This window comes from Montipora foliosa, chromosome 3 (assembly GCF_036669935.1).
Source record: "Montipora foliosa isolate CH-2021 chromosome 3, ASM3666993v2, whole genome shotgun sequence".
Classification (NCBI taxonomy): Eukaryota; Metazoa; Cnidaria; class Anthozoa; order Scleractinia; family Acroporidae; genus Montipora; species Montipora foliosa.
Window position 1 is genome coordinate 33,243,105 of NC_090871.1, and position 27,788 is coordinate 33,270,892.

General features: G+C 38.6%; 1 protein-coding gene across 3 annotated transcripts in view; it reads right to left on the bottom strand.

The window, feature by feature from the left end:
- Positions 1-27,788, bottom strand: part of LOC137997321 (basement membrane-specific heparan sulfate proteoglycan core protein-like) — a 112,221-nt gene that overhangs the window by 44,911 nt on the left and 39,522 nt on the right. For all 3 annotated transcript variants that reach the window (XM_068843244.1, XM_068843245.1, XM_068843246.1), the window contains exons 16-24: positions 22,347-22,487; positions 21,913-22,101; positions 20,837-20,929; positions 17,650-17,733; positions 15,785-15,903; positions 15,247-15,358; positions 12,662-12,775; positions 2,978-3,105; positions 1,754-1,840 (exon numbers count right to left, since the gene is read on the bottom strand). In XM_068843244.1, the coding sequence (XP_068699345.1) occupies positions 1,754-1,840; positions 2,978-3,105; positions 12,662-12,775; positions 15,247-15,358; positions 15,785-15,903; positions 17,650-17,733; positions 20,837-20,929; positions 21,913-22,101; positions 22,347-22,487 (1,067 nt within the window). The remainder of the gene's footprint in view (positions 1-1,753; positions 1,841-2,977; positions 3,106-12,661; positions 12,776-15,246; positions 15,359-15,784; positions 15,904-17,649; positions 17,734-20,836; positions 20,930-21,912; positions 22,102-22,346; positions 22,488-27,788) is intronic.

The following is a 27,788-nucleotide window of genomic DNA, read 5'->3' on the forward strand; positions in this document are numbered from 1 at the left end:
ACGGTCTGTCATCCCCGGTAAGGGTCAGTTTGTTATCAACGGTGGTGGCCACTCTTGTGATAAAGCACCGCCTTCCAAAGTTGTTTTCAACTGAAGCTATGATCCTCGCAGTTATGAACGCAATTTTTGCAATTGCGTAAAGAAGCCTGAAAAATTCAGGACTTCAACGGGGTTTGAACCCGTGACCTCGCGATACCGATACCGGTTGCAATATTCACCGCCTGACGTTGCTCGCAGCACTGCTATCGCGTCGATGGCGGGTTGGAGATGAAAGTTCAATCTGTGTCAATTGATTCTCGATGTGGAATTGTGACCGTGGGGACATTTTATCCAGGAATATTTGACTCAAATTTTAGTCTACAGCCTTTGGATTTTATTATAACCGTTGAAAACCCAGAAATTGAAAAATGGCTCAAATCGCACGCGTCGGATCTGGAAAATAACCCCACAGGAAGGAAACTATCCACAATAGCAATAAGTTTAGGCTTTTTAATTGAGATTTTTTTTCATATAATTACTTTCTTAAGCTTTTTATCTGGATTCCCATACAAATCTTTACATCTTACACTGACCTTGGGGCGCCTGTGCTCCCACGAACTTCGTCATCCAGAAATTAAAAAACCAGAGGAGACATTTGCGTGATGTCAATAGTTAAATCTTGAACTTCGTCGACCTTCTCGTAGTCAAAGCCCAGCGACTAATTTGTAGCTATTTTATTTGAGCGAGCACTTTGCCACTCCTTGAATATCTTTACGCTCCATTTTGTACTATTTCATGTATTTTGGGGATTAGTCCCAACCAAGCTGCTTCTTCGTCTGCATTTTTCGGCCTTCACAAACGAGAACCTTCCATGCTCGCAATCAATAGCGAATGCGTTTGGCATTCCCTGATCATTTCACCCAAGCGAATTCCCTTCGAAGGGCAAATGAAAGCGTACTTTTCATTTCATAACCACAATACAATATTCGCTCCCATAATGTATCGGATATAAAACGTCTCGCCTTCGGCTCGACATTGTAAATCTGATACAATACGGTCGCTCGTATTGTATTTAGTACATACAAAGATATCTATAATATGAAATAAGCCACTGCTGACAGTCACCTTACATTGTGGTTGTCATAGGAAAGAAATATATCAAGAATGATTGTTAAACGAATTCGCGAATTACGTGTATAAAAGCGTCGATTATTAAACAAATCATTAGTTCGGGAAATGAACCATCCCTCAGACCTCCGAAAACTAGACCCAGTAAGCGACGAAAATCCACCCTCGACAGTCATCTCCTGAGGAAATGAATCTGCACTATACGACACCACTAAACGTACTGTAAATATAACATGACAGCTTTATCATCTCGCATATGGGAGAAAAATCAAGGCAAGGCAAGAAATGCAAGGCGTTTTTTAAGAAATTGCCATGCAATGATGTTGATCACGTTCGTTACGCCATAACAGTCTCAATTGTTGACATTTTCAATAAGCAGTTTTATTTGCTTTGCTGGCGACATTGTCGCACACGCGTCTTACTGTATAAAAATATTGGGAATTTGCAGGTGCTTTACACTTCAACGCAGTAGGCTCAGCGACTTAACGTTCCTCTTAGTTAGGTATGTCTCAAAATCTTCCAAAACTGAGTAATCATCTTTCAAGTTTTTCTTTCGTCTTCACTTTAAGGGATTTTGCTTCTCAATTCTCAATAAAACCTTCAAACATTCGACGAGAAATCTGTAATGAAACCAGTTGCCCTTTACCTTTCACAGTTCCTTCCTGTATAACCGGTTTGACATGCAGTACACGTTGGTTTATCATCTGAATCAAGCTTGCAAATCCGACTAAACCTAAAGCCGGAATTATAAGACACACTGTAATGAGAATGAAGGTTTTGATCACTTATCCTACACCGGTACAACAGTTTTATCACTAAAATGCAGTCCAGTGACATAAGAAGGAATGAAGTGAAGTCGTCATTCAAAAAGGGGGCAGCTTGGCCGAGTGAATGGCCGCTCTGTCCACAAGCTAACGTTGCTATGGGTAATCTTTAGTCCTAATGACAAGCCCCTCGCCCGGCCCTTTCCATCGGGTGGGATTCTAAATTATGTTATTTAGCGTATCGTCCCTTTCAGCAAAAACCCAAATGACGGCTGAAACGGAAGAGTAAAACTCAAATCAGCGCTTGGGCTCTGGAATAAAACGCAATGTCTCAGGAGCTTTCCCGACCGAAACGGCACCGAAACTGAAACTGAATCACTTTGAAGTGACATTTATTCATACCAAGAACAATAAATGTATGTGCTTTAAAAAAGAACATCTTAAGACGTTTTTAAAGAAGTCATCCTAGCTATCCATGGTAAACTTTTGACCAAGTCTTTAAAATGAGGTGCGACAATTTGAACAGTTTGGCCCACATTTTTTAAAAAGTACATTCATCTTCAACATCATTATCCGTTAGAAAGTAAACAAACTTCTTTATGATTCTTAAAGGGGCTATGTCACGCAAAATGATGTAATTTCATGACACTCAAAATTCCCAAAAAGTAGAATAAAACATTGCAATAACCACTTAAAACTGTTGAACAACATAAAAAAAATACAGCAATAGGAAAGCGCAGCACGGATTGACATAAATGGACAAGATCAAAACGGATTGCATTTGGGTAATCTTGCAAAAAGTCGGCCCGACATTTTTCAAGTTTATGGCAAATCGCCTGGATAAAGGTCTTTTTTGCTCAGAATCATCTTGTTTGTGATGTAACAATAATTTGCACAAAATCTCTCAACTTGTGAGGTGCAAGAAATGAATGAAAAGAGAAATAAAGAACATACGTTACATGTCAAAATCGGATTGTACACTGCACGCTAATTATAAATCAAGGACCATACGATAAGCAGTCCCACTGGCGATGAATGTTCGAAATTACACCATCTGTGGTTCAGCTTAATACTTTATTAAAGGTACAACAGACTGTAGTACTCACTGATTTGAAGAATTTGTGAGTGGACATGGGCATTCTTGGCAATCTTCAGGCGTTCCCTTCGTCGGGTCACCATAGAATCCAACCATACATTTCTCACACTTCAGGCCCGTGGTCCTATGAGTGCATCTCTAAGCATAGTCGTAAAACAATTTACGGAATGTAAAGAAAAGCGGGAAAAAAGGGACGACGAAGAAATTTATTTATCGATATTGACCCAGGGTTACTAGGAAAAAATCGAGTGCCCCTTTCCAGAAGTCGAACCTACGACCTTCCGATTGATGGCGATACTCGATACTCGGAAGCTACTAGTTCTGAAGGAAGCAGATGGTCGTTAGAAACGCCCACCTATAGAGCGACTTTCATATGACCTCGAAAAATAAACGTGAAAATAGATCGTAAACAAAAATGCAAAAACATTTAGGCCCCGTCAACAGGTATCCGGATTTTTTTGAATCCGCAAAATTTTCTTTCCGGATGCGCCTTCCGTCCACACGTATCTATCTATCTATCTATCTATCTATCTATCTATCTATCTATCTATCTATCTATCTATCTATCTATCTATCTATCTATCTAGACTTGCCTCAGAAATTCCTACTATGGGTAACACTGTGGATCCATTGGATATTCTGAAACGGATCAACTCCAAATGTTTTCTAATATTTTAATACATATATTTTATTTTATTTTAATGAAACTAACAGGAGTAAATATCGCGAAGGCAACTGACCACGACAAAATATCTAAAAAATTGCTAAAGTTTGCGGCTTCTGTCATTCTCAGGCCTTGGCTGACTTTTTCAATTTCTCTATCGAGTCGAATACGTTTCCCACTGATTGGAAAATTGCTAAGATGATAAGAATGGTGAACGAAGTGATCCAAGCAACTTCAGACCGATATCAGTACTGCCAACCATAGCTCGTATTAATGAAAGACTTGTGTGCGAGGAAATGTACTCATATTTTATAGTCAATAAGCTCATTGAGCCTCGTCAGTCTGGATTTAGATCACTTCAATCAACGGTGACTGCTCTCCTCGAAATGACTAATCATTGGTGTTTCAACAGAGATAGAGGAATGGTTAGCGGTATCATATTCCTTAATTTAAAGAGGGCCTTTGACACTGTTGACCATGATCAGTTGAAGCATTATAGAGTTCAAGGTCCGACCTTAGCTTGGTTTAAATCTTATTTAACGGGTAGGCAACAGTTTTGTGTAGCAAACGGTGTGTCATCTGGCAAAAGTCTCATATCTTGTGGGGTTCCGCAAGGGTCTATACTGGGAACACTGCTTTTTCTTATTATATAAACGATTTGCCAAAGTGTTTAGATTTCAGTATTGGGGGGTCTTTTGCTGATGACACAAACCTCACGTTTTCTGCCATAAATTTGCCTGCACTTCAAGACGAAATGAGCAATGATCTCGATAAATTATTTGCTTGGCTTTACTCCAATAAGCTTTCATTGAAGATATTGAAGACTGAGTTTATGGTTTACGGCAAAGAATGAATGACTTGCCAGTAATCGGATCCCTGTTTATACGCAAAGAGTTCTGGGATCGCCAGGGGGCAAACATTGCAAGTCGCTGTAAGAAAAATTTAAATGTATGGAGAAGACGTATTTCGACGTCCAAAAAACGATTTTGGAGAGAGATCAACGATTTTGTCGACACAGATTTATCAGAAATCGATTTAGGCAATGTTTATACCTGGCAAGTATAAGTTTTCGTTTGAATAACCGTGAAATATGAGATGAAGTCCTTGCTCGCGTGAGGTTTATTGTGAAATTGAGATCTCTTCATGGTCTTGAGATATTACAAAATTAGGTACAAATCTGGAGAAATAACACAACAAAACCTTTTTAGTTGTATTTAAGTCTGTCTAGCCTGTTTTCTTATTCGTTACGTCTTGCGTAAATGAATTATGGCTTCTGGAAATATACCTCCTCAAAGGAGAGAAGTCGTTGTGCAAGGGAATTTTTTTTAATTTTTACATACACAATTTACATTACATTGACTAATCCAAAGGACGCAATACAACTGGGAGAAAAGAACAATACTAACTGAATAAAAGAAAAGAACAAGTAAGAATTACTTGCAATCTAACTTCAACACAATGGTTCATACGTGTAGTGATAGAGAACTGTCTTAACTTGTTGTCTCTTGTTGATTGATATATAAAAGAAAATCTGTTTTTCCATTCTGTATAAGTATCGGCATAATTGACTTTCCAGGCTTTGATACCAGTTGGGTCTACTGAGGGGGTTTTATTAAAAATTTTACAATAGTGTTTGCAGCGCATGTCTGCCAAATCTACAAGACTGCCTCCAGGAAACAAAAATGCCGTAGTAGTATTTAGTAGTTAGCGTTCGTGAGAGGGAGCTTCGCATCCCCTTGCTTTTTTCTTCAAGTCGGTTGGAATAGCTGCTGTGAGTTGGAAGTAGTGGAGATAATTTGTTTTTATGTTGAACTTGTCTTGAAATTCTTGGAATGTTAGGAAGTTTCCATCAGCATTTAGGATATCTTGTACAGAGAGGATGTTCTTCTTGAATCAAGATTTCCAGAAAAGCGTTTTTTTATCAATGGTAGCAGGAACTTACCATACGAAAATGTATTAGTCTTATCTTTAAACTCTTGAAGGCCGCGTTATAGTTGCACTTAAGAAGGAATTGCAAGCCACCATAGGTATTAAAATAATAATTTGGAATTGCTTTCCACGAGTCGGTGGTGCTACTTAATAACCGACTTATCCACGCTAGGCGGAGTGATTTTACTACTGCAAAAACGTTTACAAAGTTAAGACCTCCTTCCGCTAGAGATTGGTACATGACCGTTCTTTTTATTTTGTCTTCTTTGTCTTTCCACAAGAATGAAAAAAGCTCTGTTTGAACACTTTTTATAACTAAAGATGGAACCGTCAGCATGGACGCTGCATAGACTAACTGAGAAACTCCTAATGATTTAGCTAATAAAGATCTTCCGTATATCGTCAAATCCCGGGAAAGCCACAGCTGCAATTTGGTTTTCATTCTTCGAATTCTTCTGAAAAAGTTCTCTTCGATGTTCTTATTTTGATTATACGATAGAAACGTGCCTAGAACTTTAATAGGGTTCTTTGTACTTTTAAATTCTAGTATATTGGAGTTACTATGTTTCATTGTACCTAACCACATTGCCTTGGTCTTTTTTTTTATTTAACAGTAAACCTGAGACCGTGCCGAACCATTCAATTGTTTGGAGGTGCGATTTAAGAGAGTCCGTGTTGTTAGTTATTATAGTTGTATCGTCTGCAAATTGTAAAATTTTTACTTCTTGGTTGTTTGGTAAATATATGCCCTCGCATTTCCTGTTTTGACGTATCTTAAGGGCTAACAACTCGACTGCAAGAATAAATAAGGACGGGCTGAGTGGACAGCCTTGACGAACTCCCCTTGTTATTTCGAAATAGTTTGTCATAAACCCGCCATTTACCACGGAGCTTTGAACACTGTTGTAAAGAACATTAAACCATTTTTTGAACTTATTTCCAAAGTTAAAAACTTCTAAGGTTTTTGATATGAAACTCCATTCCAAAGTGTCGAATGCCTTTTCGAAGTCTACGAACAGAAGCATTCCCTGGCATTTTTTGCTATCTGAAGACTCCATTTTGTCACTGAGTAGTCATATTTCGGCCTATACATCTTCCGTTGACAAACCCTGTTTGATCATAATGAATTTGTTTAGGTAAGTGTTGCTCCATTCGTTTGGCCAATGCTCTTGAAAGAATCTTATAGTCAATATTAAGTAAAGATACAGGGCGCCAGTTTTTTAAATCCGACAGATTTCAAGATAACCTTTCGGAATAAGCGTTATTGTTCCTCTTTTCTGGGAGACTGATAATGATCTTTTGTTAAACGCTTCGTTATGGGAATTCAACAGGTCTTCCCCAAGGAGATCAAAAAATGCTTCATAGAATTCTTTTGTGAATCCATCCTCTCCTGGCGATTTATTGTCTGCAAAGGATGTTAGAGCATCTTTTAGTTCCTCGAGCGTTAGATCCTTTTCTAGAGATTCTTGCTCTTCTACATTTAATTGTAGGATATTAAGACCTTCGATAAATTTGCGAATGTTGTGGTTGTGTTCAAATAGATCGCTGGTATTGTTGCCAGATATTTTAGAGGTATACATTTTGCCATAAAAATTCTCAATTTCTTTATTAACCCGCGCATAGTTGGAAATTACCTCACCATTTTCTAATTTCACTTCTCGAATTAATTTTTTCTCGTAGTTGTTTTTTGTCAGAGGAGATGGAAATTGTTTTTACAGAGCTAGTGCTCTTTGGAGGGATGAAATGAGCGATGAGAAACATGAGGAAATGCATAGGTTAATTTCTTGTTTGATTGAGAAAAATCCAACTGTTTTCGAACCGCTACTATTTACTACAAAGTCTGTGAGAGTCCAATCACTTTAAAGTAGTACGATGATTCTGCTCGAGCAGATCATTTCAATTTCCTTCTGCCTCGAGGCAGCTGTTTTAATGCTCCTCTTCCATAGAATACAGCAGTCTCTGTTCCGATGGATTTAAATAACACTGGGAATTCATATCTGACATGCCCCAGCTGTTACTTTCCTTCTGTCAAACTACCATCTACACGTAGAACTACATGCATTATAACTATAGTCACTGGAGCTAACCAAACTTGTCAAGCTCCTCTATGACTTCGTCCAATAAAAAAGCGTCATCTTCACATACTAGCTCTCTGTACATCTGATCTTTGGAGAAGGTCTCTGAGGTTTTAGTACTCCCACAATCATACTCTCGTATGTACAAAGTTGGTGTAGGACATTCAGAGTTTCTGTAACCTCGTCGAAAATTATTTCAACAGACCTTTGTACTCATCGAACCTTGAATTGGTCAAGATTAATAGCTCTAGCCCACGACACAACATCATTGTTATTCCTGGGCGAGTAACCTCTTAATATTCCAACGTGAGGAAGAATCTTTTGCTTCTCTGGGTACCTTCGATCGTTTTCACAACCCCACACAGCACAATTATCGCCACTAGGCATGTTTCCAATATTATTTCAATTGCTGAGTTTATGAATAGGCCAAAAGCCAGCCCATACATACGTAAATACAACTAAATACAACTGAAGAGGCTTTATTGAGTTTAATACTTCGTCCAGATTTATTCCTAATTTAGTAATATTTTGAGACCATTTCACAATAAATTTTACGCAAGCAAGGGAATTAATCAGCAAATTTTGTCTCATGTTTCACGGTTATTCACACAAAAACTTACATTTGCCACGTGTCAACATTGCCCAGATCGATTTCTGATGAAACTGTGTCGAAAAAAGTGTTAATCTCCTTCCAAAATAGTTTTTTTGGACGTTGAATAACTTTCTGCCATACATTTTCTTACAGGAACTCGCAATGATTATGTTTGCCCCCGGCGATCTCAGAAACCTTTGCGTATAAGGCACGGATCCAATAGACCTTATTCACGATAGCCGCCATGTTGGATTTGCTATTATCATGCAAATTAGCTACACGCTTCTGAGGGGGCAAACAACACGAGTTCGAGAGGTTATAACGAACATCTTCGCCACACAGATGATTTGTTTCATGTTCATTGAATGTTTATCACCTAAGTAGTAAAATAGAATGCTTACACAAGTTACTTCGATTTTTCTTGCTGAAAAATTAGCAGATAACGAAGTAGAAAGTCAAAATGTCGGAGGCAATCAAAAGATATAAAATTACTATAAAAGGTACTTAATTCTAAATTCTAAAATGTACTTTTAGCTATGTTAATTCAATATTTCGACGAAAAGATTTTCCGCAATTTGCCTTTATTCTAATGTTTGCCCCCCAGGATAACACATGGCTAATTTGCATGACAATTTGAAAACCAACATAGCGGCTATCGTGAATAAGGGCTATTACTGGCAACTCATTCATTGGGCAATCGAATATTAGGAGTCTTCTTGGTGAAAATAAAGAGAAGTTTTCTTTTTAATCTTGCCAAACATTGGTCCTTAAAACAAACTGCGAACACTTTTTGAAGGTCATACGAACGTCGCTCTATCACTCGTCGCTTAAACTGTTAGTGTTCCCTTTCTATAGACCTCAAAGATAATGGCGGCCAAATAAAATATTCCTTTGTTTCAATGAATTTAAGCCTTTCTAGCCTCGCTACAACGAGCAAATTTCAAAAGCATATTTGTTTCAAATTGAGGCCAGCAGGTCTAATTAACATAAATACAAAAGAATGTAAAGGTGGTTGCCATTTATGAAAGTGATCTATATTAACGTTTAACATGATTACATCATTAATTTATTAATATAATTAGCCAAGCCTAAAAGCGGAGCTCCACAGTTATTTTATTTAATACCGGAATTTAAAGAGATAAACTAATGTAAAACCAAGAATCGAGGCAGGACCCCGGTAAGGTCTTCTCAACTGTGATTATAATTTTTTCACTTTTTTGCTGCACAACCATAGCCAGTATTCAATCAAGTGCAAACATGCATTTTAGAAATATATTTATGAGCATAAATGATAAACAAACGTTTGCGTCATTACAGTTGTATTACATTTAAAAGTAAATGGTATAAATCAATAAGTTAACAGACCTACTTTTAAATCTCAACAGCAAAACCGTTTATGTGCTTTGGTTGAGTCACAGAGTTCTGTGTCGGTGACATTTTAAACTATCAAAGGAAACTCGATACTTCAAAATAAGCCAGAACAAAAGAAAACCCGGTAAAACCCCAAAGGGTGTATACTGTTCACTGAACACGGCCCTTAATTAAAAGGAGAAACGACTTTGTCCACTTAATTGTGACCATTTCACGGTGTCATTTTTGTGATATATAAGAGTAAAGACAACAGAAACTAAAGCCGATTTCCTTCTTTGAATAACATCGAAAAAACTCCACAAGTTCGACTTTACTTTTCATTGAGATAGAGAAAAGTGATCTTGACAGAGCGAAAGCATAAGACAAGTAAATCTCTTAAAGCTGAGAATGGTTTCAGTCGTTTTATTCTTGACTTCGGTCAGTTATAATTATTGCGAACTACAAACCTTGACTACAAGTTGTCAATGGCATTACTCTTGAGATCACTTATAATGATAGCACCTCATGGCTATAACAACAAACAAACAACATACAAATGTCTCTCTGAAAAATTCGTCGGCCGTAGACATTGAACAAAAGATGAACAGAATTGTTTTGACGGAAAGGATTTCCAATGCTCATCTGTTATAATCGTGTTTAGTTTGGCAAGGAGTTGAAGCTCTTCGCGACAATTTTCGAAATCTTAATCTTTTGTAAACTTCACCGTAAACTCATAAAAGCTGAGCCGGTCAGGATGTAAGCCCTCCGGACTTCGCTTGCCTTTTTCTTCAATAAGTTTAAAAAATAAGCGACAGCAGGAAAAACGAAGAGTCTCAGCATCCAACTAAACTATTGGATAGCAAACATTTGGATAAAACGTAAAAGAATTGTTTGAGTCCAAACCAATTTCAGATGCAAAGCAAATTCACGGTGTGTGTCTTTCAAAACATTTGAAAGAAATCAAAGAAGAGATGTGAGTTTTTCTTCGACTTGAGTCGGAGAAATAAGCCAAGTAACAAACGTATCTCGCAGTAATTGCTAAGCAATTGGTAAGGAATTGCTAAGTAATTGCTAAGCTAATTGCTAAGTAATTGCTAAGCAATTTGACGTAAATGTCCGTATAAAAGACAACAAAGAAGAACGAACCTGGTGACGGTTAGTACTCGTTTCACACAAAAGCGTTGCTTTGCTAAGCACATACAAATGCTAAGGTGCCTTCATAATTTTTTTACAGTCTCTTCCCAGATTCACAGAGGAACTGCTTCTTCAAGTAAGGATTCTTTGCGCCAATACATACTTTCATTACGCAGCAACGCCAAAGACAATGCCACTACAACCTTTCCAAATAAACAATAAGATCCAGCTTTCCTCTTGCAGACCCGCACAGCGTAACCCGTAATTTAGAAATGACAGCCGATCCATTTCGCTGCTCGTAACACCCAAACGCTGATTATTACCGATTCAAACAAAAAACCTAAGACGTAATGAAGTTAGATGGCGACTGTTGTTCGCAGTCTTTGGACGAAGATCTCAGACTTTCTCAAACTAACGAAAACCGATGACAGTCTGTGATTTCCGGCCAGAAAAACGCGGGTTGCCAAATGCAACGTTGGCCATGCAATTTCCTGCCAAGGAAACTTGACCGAACACCCCCATCCCCAAAGGCACCCAAAGCCACCTCCACCCCGACAGTCTGTACGGGAGGGCGGGTTGGCGTACGCTGACGTCATAATCAAAATTTCTCGCATGGATAGATTTCCCAAAAAATCTTACCCATGGTGCTCCGCTGGCGCACTTCCCGCGCCTGAGCCTCCACCCCGACAGTTTGTACGGGCGATCGGGCGGGCGGGCGTACGCTGACGTCATCACAGAAGAGCGCGAGGTCGAGAAGAGGCGACAAAATTTGAGAAATTTAAGGACGGTGCCTACTAATTCAAAGGTATTTTTGCCCCGGTTTATGATTATGCAGGAACTGTAGATCTTAACAAGTGTTATTGAAATCCAAAAAGAAAATTGGGGGTAACCACGCATTTTTCAAAGATAATTGTTGAATATATTTGTAAAAAGCTTTATAATACAAAGCAATGTATGGCGTTCTTTCTCAAATTAAAGCTTAATTATCTCTGAAAAATGTATGGTTACCCCCAATTTTCTTTTTGAGTACCAAGAGTACTTACTAAGATATACTTTCTCTGGACAGTTTTAAAACGCGCAAAAATATTACTGTATTAGTAAGCATCACCGATAGGAAATCAGAGTTTCTCGAGATGCACAGAACGTATGCGCAATAACAATAATAGGCACCGTCCTTAAGCGAAGAAAGCCTCGAGAGAAGTCAAGGAAGGAAAAAGAAGGGAAAATTTCAATGAAGAATACCGTCAGCTGAGAGAAAAAGAGCGACATTTACAACGGTTGGCTTTCAGGTAATGTTTTTCTTCTAAATATAAGCCTCGCTGCCTCACATATTTTGTAAAACTCGCTAAAACAAAACGTTTGCAACTCCGTGTTGACAGAGATTCTGGTGTATTGCAACAGTCACACTTACAGGCTTTTTGTGTGAAATGGATGTCCAGTCGTGAGCTGCTTTGTTTGACTGTAAAATTGCAGTCGAGTAAGCGAATCTACTACTTTTTAGCTTGACCTTTTAATTAGTAAGATTTTCCCTGTTGTTCTAAACTGAAGAGAAATTTTGTAAAAGAGATTACTGTGCATGTAATTTCAGATTTAGTTGTTGATTAAAATTGTTGATTATTGTTTGCAAGGCTTGTTTGTTTACTGCTGTCAGCTCAGAGGTGTTTGATCACTTTAAACTGTATAGACTAATGACGATTAACTGAGTACTTTATGCAGAAGCATAATTATTTCCATTAACACTATATTGCTTTCTGGGGTTAGAAACGGGGGCTCCGCTTTTAGGCTTGGCTAAATCTATATATTATTTATGACTGAGCACTGGTACTGTTTCCGCAATCTTATAACAAAGCTAAGGCGTTTGTTCGCAATCACGGCAAAGGAAAGGAGGCAAAAATGTTTCTACATAATTGATAACTGGACCTATTAAAGGCCAAAGGTCTTTATACTCACCATACATTGCCCATTTTCTGGATCACATTCCTTGGAATGCTGATTACAGTTGCAAGTCACACAAGGAGTAAAATCGGGTCCTGGGTACGAACGAGTATACCCTTTTGCACAATCCTAAATATACAACCAAATAAATAGAAATTGCAGATGTTAGATTGGTTCTAGACCTATGAACCAGCCTTGCATGCAGTTAATTGAAGTCGAAATAATTAAACAATCGATATCGACAGAAGTTCATGATATCGAGCAACAAGCACCACTTTTCATGACAGCCATCCCAAGTAAGCTTTGAAAAATCCTTTTCCGAAAAAGAGATTCAATTTCTTAGCAAATAAAAGAAAGCATAAATATGTTTTTCCATTAGTACCCTTCGACAGAGTAACTTACAAACTAACTTAAAATGTTCACTATTTTCGGAAAGTTGAAAAAGGTACCACCCTTTTTGTCAAGAAGATCATAAAATACTGTTTTTCAAACTACGCTGGTTTCAATCAGAAATGCTCCAGGGAAACTGTTGCTTGTTGCTGAGCTGAATTCGGTTATCAAAACGCCCGAAGCAAGTGTTTCTTGGACGGAGAGGTCTTTTTCAATCCCATTCGCAATCGATGACAAAGATTCCAAATGCACTCAAACGCCCTGAAATATTTTTCGTTGTTGAGATAAACCTTATAACAAATGTGTATATGTTATTCACCGGCTGGGAGGTCCGTATAGGGAAAAACTGTGCCTGAGGTCTTGAGTACGGCCCGAGGCCGCATGTCCCTGAACATGGCAAACTGATTTGCAAAAAGTCTTTCTACGTGCTCTACGCACGTCGCACTGTCACAGTTGAAATTAACTTTTTACTGAAAAAAGCGCTCCCTTCGCAAAGTTCAGAAAGAAATGATAGATTAACGATAAAACCGAACTTCAAATATCTCTTGGTGCAATAAATATAAGAAACAAGCAGTTATATTTCATAGCAAGAACAGAGAAATGAGCTAAACAAACTAAACAATGATGTTTGAAAATTTCGTACAAACAGGCGAATAATGTTCTACGTATTAAAATAATTTGTCTGAAAACGAAAGTTCTTAAAACTGGAGAAAAAAATTTAGTGAAAAATACTCAAACATCTGTCTCTGCCTTCATATCTTATTATTTCAAGGATTCATCTTTGTTCTCCATCAAGTCCTTCACAAAGAAAAACTACACAAGAAAAACCTGTTGACATTAGTTCATGCAAACTCCACAGCAAAATGAACGAGAATAGAACGAGATTACAAAATAGAACTCCAAAGAAAATAACGGATATGAACCGAAAAACTGAGTTCAGATGACCTCTCTGCAGTTAGTCGTTTAGTTAAACGGCATGTCAACAGTTCACGAAAAACAACAACGCGAAAAACCACAGTGTCGCCATGTGTTTGTTTGCCTATTTTAGCTAAGAATCCGTATATTCTTAAATGAAGCAATATAAAACGAGTTTAGAAATAGAACTCCAAAGAAGATAACGGATGTTACAACGCGAAAACAGCAAACCAGTAAAGTGTTGTCAGCAAAATCATGTGAATACTCGCCTTTTTGAAGAATAACCAGGTCTTTTATTTCATTGCTGATGGTTTTCCTTTTCTTTGCAACGATTATTTACGTGCAATTTACGAGGTAAAATCCAACGTTTCGTCGCGCCTTAGTAAAAACATTTTCAATAAGCCACGAAAGTTTCAGCACGGAACAGATTTCGGACCGCGGTCCGTATCGTAAAAGCTGGACCGCCTACAAGTGCGCGATTAGATTGAGATTCAAGGATTTAGGATTCCGGCCCGCAAGATGCTTAGAAAAATGTTGGTTTTTTTTATTTAACACAAATTTATTTTTCAATTTCCGCATGACATTTTGCTGTTTATGTGCTGTACTAGGCACTTCATGCAAGTTAGCAAAACTAGCTGTCATTTGAGCCGCAAACAAGCTAGCGAGAGGCATGGTTGATTTCTAATTTTACATCACAAACTGCTACAGAAAACGTTTGCAGAGATCCTAGATTTCAAAAAGTTTAGCTTTGTGGTATAGCATCCAAACTGAGTGGTCTAAGTGAAAACTCTGCGTGGCACCACGGCCACCCAACTTTTGTGCACTTATCGCCAAATGCGGACGCATGCTCGGATAGAGGTTATAAAAGTTCAGCACAGGTCACCCTTGGAGATAAGCAAACTAAAACACATGATTTGAAAAAACAGTGGTTGAGGTTGAAATGGAATTGACCATTAATTGCGATTTAGATTTATTTCCAGCAATTTAACCCTGTCACTGCCGAGGGCTCCCCACTGACGAGTAAAATCGTCTGGTCTTAGACAAAGTAAAATCTATAAGTGTCAATTTGCATTTTTTGCGGTGAAAGGGTTAAGACTTGTATCTGAGAATTTTCCCTGGGAGCACATCATTAAATTCCCCTTTTAAGTCACTCTATTTTGCCTGCTCAAGTTCACTCCGCGGACTCTACAAACAGCCCTTGGTGTCTGGCATAATCAAGCATTCGCAATAAGACTCCGAGAGGAAAAAGCACAAGATCAGGTCACCCTTTATTTTTCTGTGGCTTTCAGGCTTACTTGACAGGAAGTTCCACTGTATTCTGGTGGACAGGAACATTCTTCAATGTTCTTGGCTTTTCCAAATCTTGTGTACTGTGTTACACCTTTTTCTAAAGTTACGTCATAAAGACTAGGAAATAAAAGCGAGTGTATTTGTTAAATGCAACTAGATAAACGCAAAGCATTTTTTACCTGTCTTCTAAAGCAAGATCACTTCGAGAAAAGGGGGACTAGTTGAATAAGCTGCAGAATAAGAGAGCTTTCAATCAAAAAACGTTCTGTTTGAATTACACGGAGTAGCAAATAAGGCGTAAACTACGTTGCAGTTCGTCACGGTTATTCCCCGGGTTTATTTCGTCAAGTACTTTAACAGAGAAAATGTGGTATGTGAATGGCCGAATGCTTCTGATGTTGTCTATCACTTTATGACCGATTTAGCTTTCTCTTGAAAGTTCTAATCAGCGCACCTTCCAAACTATTAGTTTCCGTAGCACATTTAACACATAACAACCAAGTTTCGGCCGCTTTTTACACACAACGACAAGGCAATTCTTACATTGATCGCGTTGTTGTGTTGCCGTAAGTTGCTCTTACTAAGATGCTATCCACAGCAGACAAAACTGTCATGACATGATCTCTGGTCACTCGACTACCATCGGGGAACCGCAGCCAGTCCTGGTAACATTAAATGATTAACCAATGTAACTTTAATCTTTATCTTTAATGAAGGTAATTGCCTCGAGCGCTTACTAATGCTAATCTGGCAATGGAGCCGCCAGCAGTCGCTCAATTTACATGATATGGCATTACAATTACATTTACATGGTATAAATTACAATCAAAATTACATGGTATGAAATTACAGACTACACAGTGAGGATAAATGAAGCAAATAAGGAATCCTTGGGGTGCCCCATTGACGAGTAAAATCGTCTGGCGTTAGACAGAGTAAAATACTAAGTATGGCCGGTTTAGGCCGATTTAGGGGTAAATGGATTAATGGGACATTTTCAGTGAGTGATTAAATTAATATTTTAAAGTAGTGGCCACTCTTCGGATAAATTCTGGATAAGATGCCGATCTAAAAACATCAGCTGATAACGCGTTCCACACAGGAATTGATCTTACATGGAGAGAATGTTTGTAAGCACCGACTTAAGAGGATAGGAGCCTGATCTTAAATTCATGACTCGCCCTTGTACGGCCATACACAGGCACGGAGGGGAGGTCGTAGGGAAGGGAGGATGTTAATTCGACCTCTTTATATTTTATAGGGAAGATATCTGTTTACAAACATTGCTTTTGTTATTCAAATATGCCAACCACAAAAACAAAAGATCCTTTGCTTCGAAAGCCAATCACGCTGTGGTTGGCATATTAATGACAATAGGTGACGTCAACGATATCTTCCCTATAAAACATGCCGAGGTCGCATATCCTGCGCCTTGACTGCAGTGAAGGTCAGTTCAAGTCAGTAAGCATAGATGAAACGCTACTATAGAGGCTGTAATCGTTTTTTACAAAACGTTCTGCGCGGCGTTGAAGGGATTCGATACAGTCAATCCTTTCTCTGTATGTGGAAACCAAGCAATCGTGGCGTATTCGACAATGGGACGTAATAAGGATAGGTAGTGAGCGTTCCTTAACAGATCGACACCACGATGAGAGATTCCTTTGAACGATCCCGAAAACTCTCATAGCCTTCTTTTTAGCTTCGTCACTTTTGGTGCCGAGCACCGTCGAGCTGCGCATAACAAAGGAAGAAGAGAGCTAAATGATCGCTTACGGAATGAATCGGTAACAAGTGTATGAGAAAAATAGAGAGCTTACGTGAGAACGACGACGACGGCTACGATAACGCCACAAGACAATAGGTTTAATTAGTTTTAACAATAGCTCTGCACGTCCTGCACTTGCGTTTTGCATTTTGGTACATTGCTTTGCTGTCCTCTTCCAAAAACGATGTGAATTGGCCAAATTTGAGGTTGTGTAGAGGACGTGAGAATCTAACGAAATATTTTAATTTTTTTCCCAAACAACCAACCGTTCATGCCAATTTTATTCCTGCAATGGTGATTCTAACTTTCCATTTGGAACGACTTTGGGTTGTAACGAAATAATTACAGTAACAAAAAATAATATTTTCGTCGACGTTCTCGTTAAAGGCGTTGTCGTCGTCGCGTAAGCTTCCTGCTGTTTCGTTACGACAAATTAATTCTTAATTCCAAACACGAGAAAAAGACTCTTCGGAACAGTATAAAAATGATTCTTTCTTCTGAAATGGGCATAATATTTTGTTGAAAAAAAACCAAGATAAGGTGAAGGCTAAGGTCCGGCTTAGACGATTTTTCATTAACAATGGACAGTTGCTTTCTTATACATTAAAAGAGCGGATTCTTTTCTAATTTATCATGTACGAACCTCAGATAACTTAAGGCCATATAGCGTGTTCTTCCCAACCTCAAGCCGTCTTCCATGGCGGAACTTAAGAATCATTCCTCTACCCTATAAAAAGATAGTAAATCGTTTCCATTAAATTTAAGTCTGGTAATCGAGCAAGCTAGTCGCTACAGAGAATGTTTGGCACGGCAAGTAGGACAAAAATAGAAGCGTACCAAACTCGGATAAACTTCGTGGTGTAACTGACCTGGTTGTACCTAACTTCATCGGTGCCGAATCAAAATTTACCCGTGCTCGGACCGACGTAGTGAAAACGTAGAATCGAGCACAGATAAAGTGAACCCGGCTAGGATAAAATGACAAATGTAAACGATTCCTTCGAACCGATCCTCATTTCAAAATTTTCCTTTTTGTTTAGAAATGCCTTAATGGCTTAGCGCCTTCATATCTGTCTGAAGTGATCAAGTTAAGACTAGTGACATGGTCACTCAGATCGAATGCAAGAAGAGAAATCTCGCCTTGTAAGACATGGCAACTGGGAGCTCAGTGTTGCTGCACCTCCCTTTACCTTAAGAAATAGCACTAATATTACTACTAGGAGTAACTAAAGCTTAGGAAATGCGGGCTGGACAGTTTCAAACTACGGCATACAACAGAATTTTGACCCTACAGATGTATAGCACTTGCATCACACCCTTGTTAAGAATTGTTATTACCAAGCTGAGGAACTGGGCCTAAGAACTTATGTAGAAAATCTGGACGGGATCGCATTTTTCAGATGAGTGAAATATATCTGAAAAGATTGAGTTGCATTAAGAGAACACAATGGACACAACATGATTTAATCAATAAAGCAAATATACCAAATGGTATAACAACAATGGGAACGCTATAAATGTAAACATTCTGACTGGAGGTTTCTATTCTATAACGTATATGGATAATCACTAGGCATTATCACGGTTTTGGACGCCATTTTATTTAGTGGGCAAGCGCCGCAAAAAATGCAGAGATAGTAGAAACTTTAAAAGTATGACGGTTGGACTTTTTCACTACACAATCTTTGATGCTTTGTAGTCTCCGTTTCCATGGAGATATGAAATTTCGGTATGCTCTTCTGCAAGCTAGTTGCTTTTACTCAAGGTCTAAACGTTATAGGTTTACTCTGGAGCTACTGTTTCCTTTTCCGAACAAATTTATTGTTGTCACATGGCACAGCTTCTGCTAAAGAATGAGCGTTAGGATTAGCGTTAGGGTTAGGTTAGGGTAATTGTATAATTACTGAACGTTTTATACCTTGTTTAAACAAATTTGAAACAATAGAAAAAGGGACACCAAGTACCTACCAAAATCCCGCACGTGCACCGCTGTGCTAATGTTTTGACAGCCATCACGTGAACACATTGCCGCTTGCACGTGTTGACCTTTCAAAGATCACCTACACCCAGGGAACTCTGGGTAATTTTGGAAGAAGATTTTTCACCATAAATTTTGAACAGCCATTCCGATTAGGGTTGCGGGCTCTGCTTGAGCCCGCAATTATTATTATTATGATTAAATTTCTCAACCTGGGATAATGCAATTCTCGTGCTCTGATTGGTTCACTCAATCTCGCTTATCAGCTCATATACCTTGGTTTGACCTTATATGGTAAATGATTGATCTAAGTGTTGCCAAGCTAAAAGTTTTTTCGCCGGAAAGCGAAATTTCTCTCTGAAGAAAGCAAAAACAAAATTTTTTCTGGACAGCTGGGTTAAATTCCGACGTTTAGAAGTACGCGAAAAGGTAAGAAATGTTTTTGTGACGAGCCTGCGTCTGTCTGACCACAAGGTGTTACACGACATCGCATCGGTTCTCATCAAGTTTTTTTTATTTCGCTCGGATTTGCTCGCTTTTTTCGCTCGTATTTCGTACTTTCTAAACTTTTGGAGTTTAAAGGAATTTAATAAAACAATTATTCCATTCGCGCTTGTTGGATATGAGACTGGTTATAGCCAACTCGGCGCTACGCGCCTCGTTGGCTATTTACCATCTCATATCCAACGTGGGCTCATGGAATAATTGTTAATTGTTAATTGTTAATTATTATTATTATTATTATTATTATTATTATTATAAATTTCAATGTGGCTCGTGTGATGCGAGCTATGTTGGCTATACAGCTCGGCACTTGCATCAACGAATTGAGGAACATAGATACTCAGCTATCGGGAGGCATCGCCTAGCAGATCATGGCCAAACAACAGCACCCCCAGCGGCGAGTTTTAGTGTCATAAAGAAATGCGCATCGAAATTTGACTGCTTAATTCATGAGATGTTCTACATCAAAGAATTGAAACCATCACTTAATGTGCAGTCAGACTGTCAGGGCAAAACTATTTACTTAGATTTCACATTTATTGTTAGCGTACTATTGTATATATTGTTCTATTGTTCTATTGTTCTTGTACTATAAGTTATGCTTCATCCGATTAAAATTCCTTGCCTGACGATGACATCGGACGATTATTATTATTATTATTATTATTATTATTATTATTATTATTATTATTATTATTGTTGTTGTTGACGAGCCTTCGGCTTCTTTGGTCAGCAGAAAATGCTAAGGGAATGCATAAGTTTGAAACTTCCCTCAAGATGGGCGACCTTTTTAAAAGGAGAAACTCCAAATGCTTCCCTTCCGCATGCGAACTGGGGTTTTTCGTGTATGTCTGCATGCTGGTCAAAAACATGAGACAGGCACTCTTACCAAAAACAGGGTTGTGTGAACGAGGAACAAGTGCCGCATTTTCTGGTTGCCGTGCCAACAATTTTCCCTAGAGTAAAGGGGCCTTATATCTCCTCTACTCATTTTCCGGAGCTAATATCTGTCCTCTGCTTCATGATTGCACTATTTTGTTTTCTTCCTTATCATCATTGGATTCTCTCTTTCTCTGTTTTAACTCGTCGACATGAATGACTCTGAATTGACGCCCTGATCTTCGATGTCCCCGAGAGGTAACAGTTCGCACGCTTAAAGCCACAGTCGGTCTTGAAATATGAGGGAAAATGTCACTTGGGGGGTAGATCATTATACATTTTTTTCATTCAATTGAGTTACAGGAAAATGAGCTTACATATCAGTAACACATCTATATTCCCGGTTTATTTAAAAAGCTAATATGTATAGGGACGCTTTTCCCATTCATCAGACAAACAAGCTACTTACGGTAATTTGGACATCTGTGTCTGTGGTCAGCTCTCCACCTGGGCTCATCTCGTGTGACACCTTGTAGCGCATGATTCCATCATAGCTCGTAATCTGTGCCAAAAAACAATCCGTCGAAAGATCAGCCAAAAACAATGAGGATATCAATTTAAAAGTTAACTGAAGATCAAATTCCCTGCACGGTTCATTCATCACACATGTGAAGAGCTTTAACTGTCAAATATTTTTCTGATTATGGCTTGTTATACTGTGCACCTTTATTGAACTGACCAGCAATATAAAAGGACCAGACGCTTCATAGTATATTTCCAAGGGGACACCTTCGATCAAATAAAAAGGACTCCTATTTTCCACCATTCCCACAACACTATAATAAGCCCGCGTACCCGACACCGACTCACCAACTACGAAACCGAGCCAGTTCGAGAAAAAAGTGGTGACTTTGAGCCAAAATCAGTAGTCTCGTAAGAATCTTGGGTATACGGTCATTGTTTTTTTGCCAAGAGAACAGTATAACAAGAGGATATAACAGATTTTAAATAATTTCTATCGAAATAGGGTCAAATAAGGGGGATCCGCTCTCCTATCTCATATTCTCTCGTGTTTGGTACAGTTTCGATCTATTGAGGAAGGAGAAGAAGTACCACGAAGACCATAAAAGGGGACATCAGGTTTTTCGGAATCAAATTGTGAAACACAGATCATGCCCCAGTTGTCCAAACCATGGATAGCATTATTTGGCGGATAAAGCACTATCCAGTGGATAAGTCATAACGAAACCAATTGCGCTATCCAATGGATCGTGATTTAGTTGTCAGTTGTCAAGACGCGCAGTTTACAGAGAGTGGAATTACGGTTTGGACAGGAAGTAGTAATCTCTAGGTAGAAATGCCAGTATATGCTTGTTCAGAGCCTCTCCCTTTTCAGAAGTCCGTGTATAACAAAATATTACAAACTTAAGAAAATGCGATAAAACAAGAGACCTGTATAGCTCAGTTCAGGTGAGATGGGAAGTCATTTAAGAGAAAAAACAATTGTGGATAATTTGGAAACCATAAGCTAAACGGCTAACTTACCATGTCTCCTCGAAACTCCTTGCCCAGGAACCAGTAATACGTACCAGCAGGAATCTTTTCAAAGTCTTCAAACACAAAATATTGCTGTTCACCTTGAACCTGGAAGCCAGCCCTTAATATCGTGTTACGTGACAAATCTGAGAGTCGCAAGAAGTCAGGACCATCCAGCAGTGCAAAACGCAGATGAACCTGAAACGTAAAGTTATGAAAATAAAGCTAAATATTTATCCGCTGAAACTGCATCGAATATTTTATTTATTTTTTTCAAGTGGTTATATTTTTCGTTGGTGATTATGGAAAAGCTAGAAAAAGGATACTATTCAAAAAATCCCCATCTGTGATTTGATGCATGCTCTCTGTTGAAAGTACTATCTTACGTCACTGTCATTAGCTGCAACGCCCACTATATTATGCTTTTTACTGTGTTTACTTACTATATCCTTATAAAGGTTGGCGCATTTGCAGTCTTTGGACACACCAAAACAGAAACACGCCACACAACCATCTGGATCATCTGACTGCAAGTTGAAGAATGACCGCTTACACTTGTCGCAATTTCGACCTTGCACGTGTTTCTATCAAGACATGAGAAAGATGCAACAAGTAAGAGTCGTTCTATTTTCGTATTACTTTATGACCTTGACAGAAAATAAGGGCGACCAGAAGTCCGTAATCTTGAAGTCTTGATATGTGATGGTATTATAGCCAATCAGTTTACGGTGTCGTCTGTTTTTAGGACGGCTGCGGGCCAATCAGAGGAGTCGTGGGATTACGAGGCCCAATCTGATTGGCCATTTTTTGACGGGATCTATGTTCTAAATTTAAATAATATTGAAAGCTGGTAGACCAAATGGCATCGACACTCAAATCCGACTCAAATCTCTGAAAAAGACAGGCCAAACAATAGTTTATCCAAAGGCTAGGGATCAAAGGGGCTCAAAGGGTGCATACGCCCCGCCCCCCTCTCCCAACGGGTTCTTAAGGTCCACCTTCTGGTAACCTAAGGATTGCTTCTACCATTTTTACCATTTCTACCAAAATGTCTGAACAGTTTTGCTAAACGTTTAAACAGACAAGAATTTTTCCTTTTGCGTCCTCCTTGTCTCCCCACAACACATCATGGCTGAAATTCATGACGCCATTCCTGCTTGAAGCGATGAAAGACCTAATATATAGATTTAGCCAAGCCTAAAAGCGGAACTCCCAGGTCATTTATTCTTACTGCCTGTAGGGTTTGTGAAAATAAAAGGTTTCGAATTGTCCGCGTTTTGATGTTTCCGGTTGCTGCTTTAATAATTGAATCATTTTCTTTGCTTTCTTCTACAGAAAAATTCATTGCCTAACTAGGTAGTAAATTCCACGGTAAATTTTACGTTAAAAACCGATATCGCATGAATCGGTTTTCCAGTTAAATTTACTTTGCAATTCACCAGTTTGGCAATAATTTTTCCTTGAACCGAATGAGTTTGAAAAGAAAACAAGCACAATCTCAGCGAGCGAATGGAAAAGGAAAAAAGGCCATTTCAGAGTCAACTGTCAATAGCCAGCGAATAGGAATCACGCAAAAATTAGAAGCCATAAAAACAATTTTGTCAGTTCAAGGTCAAAGAAGAGTTTACTAATGTACTTTATTCCCCTTTATCTCTGAAAAAAAGATCATTCACATTTTGATGTATTTCATTGAAACACGCCAGGTTGGCTTGGTACAAAAATTGGCAAAATACGGCAATACAACCAAGAAAGAACGAACTTCAAACACGATATGCTCCAACACTTAAATAACGTTTGGGTGCTTTACACAAACTTCTGAAAACACAAGCTAGTGAGATTTCCCTCTAATTTTACGAGAACTCATTGCGAATACGTGTTTATCAAATAAGGGCAAAATTTTCTTGTCACTGTCGAGGCACAACGAAAACCAGTTGGGCAAATGGATTAAAAAAGCATCGCATTTTAGAGCAAAACAAACAAACAAATCAACTTTTTCTTTATGTCCAAAAGAGTACAGATAAGTCCAGTTGACAATAAAAATTCGATTTTCATTCCTGAACAAAGGAAGAACCGATTAAACCACCTTTTAAAATTAAGTATCCACTTCAAATAACTCATCCTTAAAATAACAATCGGTTTAGTGCCCTAGGAAAGAATTTGTGGAGTAACTTCTTCCGCTAAGTATGAGCTATTACTGGTATTCTGTTTTGTCGTTATCGTTCTCTTTCGCTCTCCTTTGGTTTCTGTTATAGACATAGGTCCTCCAGGCGTCATGTAACCTTAGCAGAGCTTCTAAAGATATGCCAAAAATTGCAATACAGAGAAAAAAGCAGCTCTAAGCAAATTAAAAATAAACATTCAGCTTTAAGTTTACATCCCGCCGATGCTTGACTTGAATAACTGCGTAGCCACCAGTGTGAACCACAGATAACATGACATGTCAAACTGGATTCAAACCAACGAAAAAAACATCCGCTTCCAAACACGAACACCTGAACACCTGAACACGAAAAGCGTTGACTTTGTAAGAACTTTCGTTGATGTAGTATCGCCGTGTAGCCGCGTCGAGCCACAGAAAGCGCACGAAAATTATGTTTACGTGAATTAACCTGGGTTGGGCCTGCAATCAAATCGAAAACCAGTACCTGGTCAGTGGTCAACTTCCAAAAAAAAAAACCAGAGCATCAGAGCACCACTAACAAGGTGTTCAATCTTTGTGACCGTTGGCTTAGTTTGGTTTGTTACGCTTCCTTGTCTTCCTTACTCTTCCTTGGCGGTTTCAACACTATGGAATGCCGTTTGTATCAAAAATACGTCATGTCATATATAAAACTTATCATTAAATATGTATAACCTTGTCACGCATTATATAAAAAATATAACTTGTCACGCAATACGCCTATTGGAACCCAGTACCGCGCCACAGCGCGAGAACGAGGCGATGAGTTCCCAGGATTAGCAAGATGGCCTCTCACAGAGACCTCGTTGACAGACTATCAAGTCTTGCTGATGGTCTTAGATACCAAAACATAGTGGAAAGGCAAAGAGGTAATCAAAAGGACATAAATGAGTCATTGTCTCGATGATTTGAGCAAAGTGAGGCAATCACCGAGGGCAGCCTTGGGCGAAGTCGTCATTTCAACAGCTCTGCGTCACTGATGTCCTTATTGACAGCAACCCGGAACGATTTGCTACAAGTAGAACAATGAAGCTGGCCCTTAGTGATCATGATCTGATCTCTGCTATATGGAAGCAGAAGACCACTAGACCTCAACCCAAGCTCATTGAATATCGTAGTATGAAGGGCTTCGACAATGATCGTTTCCTAGCAATAGGCGTATTGCGTGACGAGTTATATTTCATGTAATGCGTGACAAGTTTATCGCAACCGTTACAAAAGAGCCGTTACTTTATATTCATATGTTTAAGGGTATCAAAGTTTACGCTTCTAGAGCGAGCGTGTAGTCTTAATGAAAAAATCTGCCTATCTTAAAAAGAAAGGTCAAGGGTCGACATCTTAATCGCTCACTTTAACACGCGAACACACAGAGCGGGACCGACCGTAATTCGCTTTCCGTCGTTCATGTTCGAAGAGAGGTACCCTTTCATACATTGGACGTTGTATTAAGTTAACCCTCACTGTTACAATGCTTATGAGCCTTACGGCATTCCGATACTGTATGGAATCTGAAGAATTTTTCCATCGCAAATGGATAAAGCAGTCCTCAGTGGGAGAGGACATTAAACGAGGTAGACTCAGCTCGCAAGACGTTGTGCGTCATTTCTCAAAAATTCATCCCGTAAAAGTGACGAGGACGCCCTCAGTGTTCTTTTTAAAAGATTTCGGTGCTAGGACTCGAGTCCTTATACGCTGAAGTGAGTTCACCCCATAGTTCAAAGACGACTATGATGAGGCGGTCCGTTAGTATCCCACCTTATCTTACGGTATGTTATATGTTATTAAAGCATTTCTTACCGATCCGGGCAATATTCGCGTCTACTCCCTTGAAAGTAACACAGTCTCTTCATAAATTTATAATTCGGTTGTAAATTTTACACATTTAGTTCCTGAAATTTAGTCGCTCTTAATTTTACTTTCACCCGTTGAAGACTGTAGGTCAATCAAAATAATCTAATAATTTTTAACCAGAGAACGTTTCCACAAAAAATTAACTATGAACTACCCTGGTTACGGCTCCTGTTGAATTACGTCAAAAAATAGGAAATCGGAAGCAATATCATATATAAGAAAAGAAACTATCATTTCCATGCATAACAGTGAAGAAGGAGAGATTGTCATTGCAGGAACACATTGCATGTATTTGGGAAATCATTTTCAATTTAGAGGTACCCTGCATTTTTTTAATCAGTAAAACGATATCAGTCTTTGTCTATAACAACAGTTACTCAGTGCGTCTCAACGCAATCAGTTTCAACCAACTGTACATCTGGTGATCATAACGCAAATGCAACTCAGAAAGAGTGGCGAGAAAAATGACCAAAAAACGCTGAAAATTGAGCAGGATTTACTGGTACCAATATATAAACAGATCACATGAAGAATTTGAACATACCCGTAGCCTTTAGTATGGATTTTCATTAATAAGTCATACCTTGTGTGAATCCATTGCTATAGAGAGGATCATTAACATTATCAACACAAAATGTGAATCCATTTCAGAGGAATGAGGATAAGAAGCTTTCAGGGAACTATATCCCAAGCTTTCTGTTCATTTTAAGACAGTTAAATAAGATAGCATTGGAGATAAAAATCCTCCAACGCAACATCAAATCGTTCCTTTAGGAGAATTCATATGTCAATCTACGGTTTATCGTAAAATATAGCTTGATCCATTGCAAAATTCTCCAATTGTAAAAAGTTGACGAAAATAACAAATAAAGGGATTGTTACGTGAAATGCAATCTGGTTTATGTCACGGGGTTTACAGGCTTTCGAGTTCATCCATAAGTCTCCAAAGATAAGTGGTTATCTGGTTACTTTTTAACACCTCGTTTTCACAACGGGGTGGCGCTAGAGGACGACAAGGTAGTGCAATATATATTTGAAAGAAGCTGTCAATAAGACAAAACTCCGCTTAAAGACAAAGAAAAATTAAGAAAGTGCATTTGAAGATACTCCTTTGGAAACAGAATATCATTTCAACAGTGTCTCGACAAATCAGCTGCTGAATTACCATGAATAACGATCACCGATAGCCTAATAACCTTGTCGTTTATACAGTGAGTATTTATAAACCTCAAAGCACGCAACCAGTAACGAAATTTGTCTTTTAGTGTGTGTGCTGTGAATGTTTATTATCACAAGCAAACATCCGAAAAAACAAAAACAGGGCGTGGGAAAATTCAAAGGCGCACCCCAGCCTTTTATCTAAGAAATCAGTCTGGCTAATTTCCTTGAATGTTACATTTAACACATATCCATGCGTAAACTGGTAAACAATCAGAGTAGTAAAGGAAAACGTTTTCAAAGTGACAAATGGTCACTCTTGAAATGACAAAAAGGCAATACGGTTTACAAAATAAACAAACCTTATTCATTTGTGCAAAGGAAGAGAAAGGTTTATGTTTATGAAATCTACCACCCGCAACGGAAGTACGTTGAACATTTTTCAACCTTTCATTTGACGCGCGAGAACATCCGGCTGAATGCAAAAACACGAAGAACACAATACAAATATAACTTCATGGCATGAAAGATAAGAAGGCCTCTTGGCAAGGTTCCACCACGGCGCTGGTCGGTGAAGCTATGTTTATTAACCATCACTCATGTAGCACTAACGAGTCCATCAGTATCATTTTTGCAAGAAAAACACGCCTAAGGAGCATTTCAGGTTAAAACAAACATATTCTCCCGTTTACGTGTG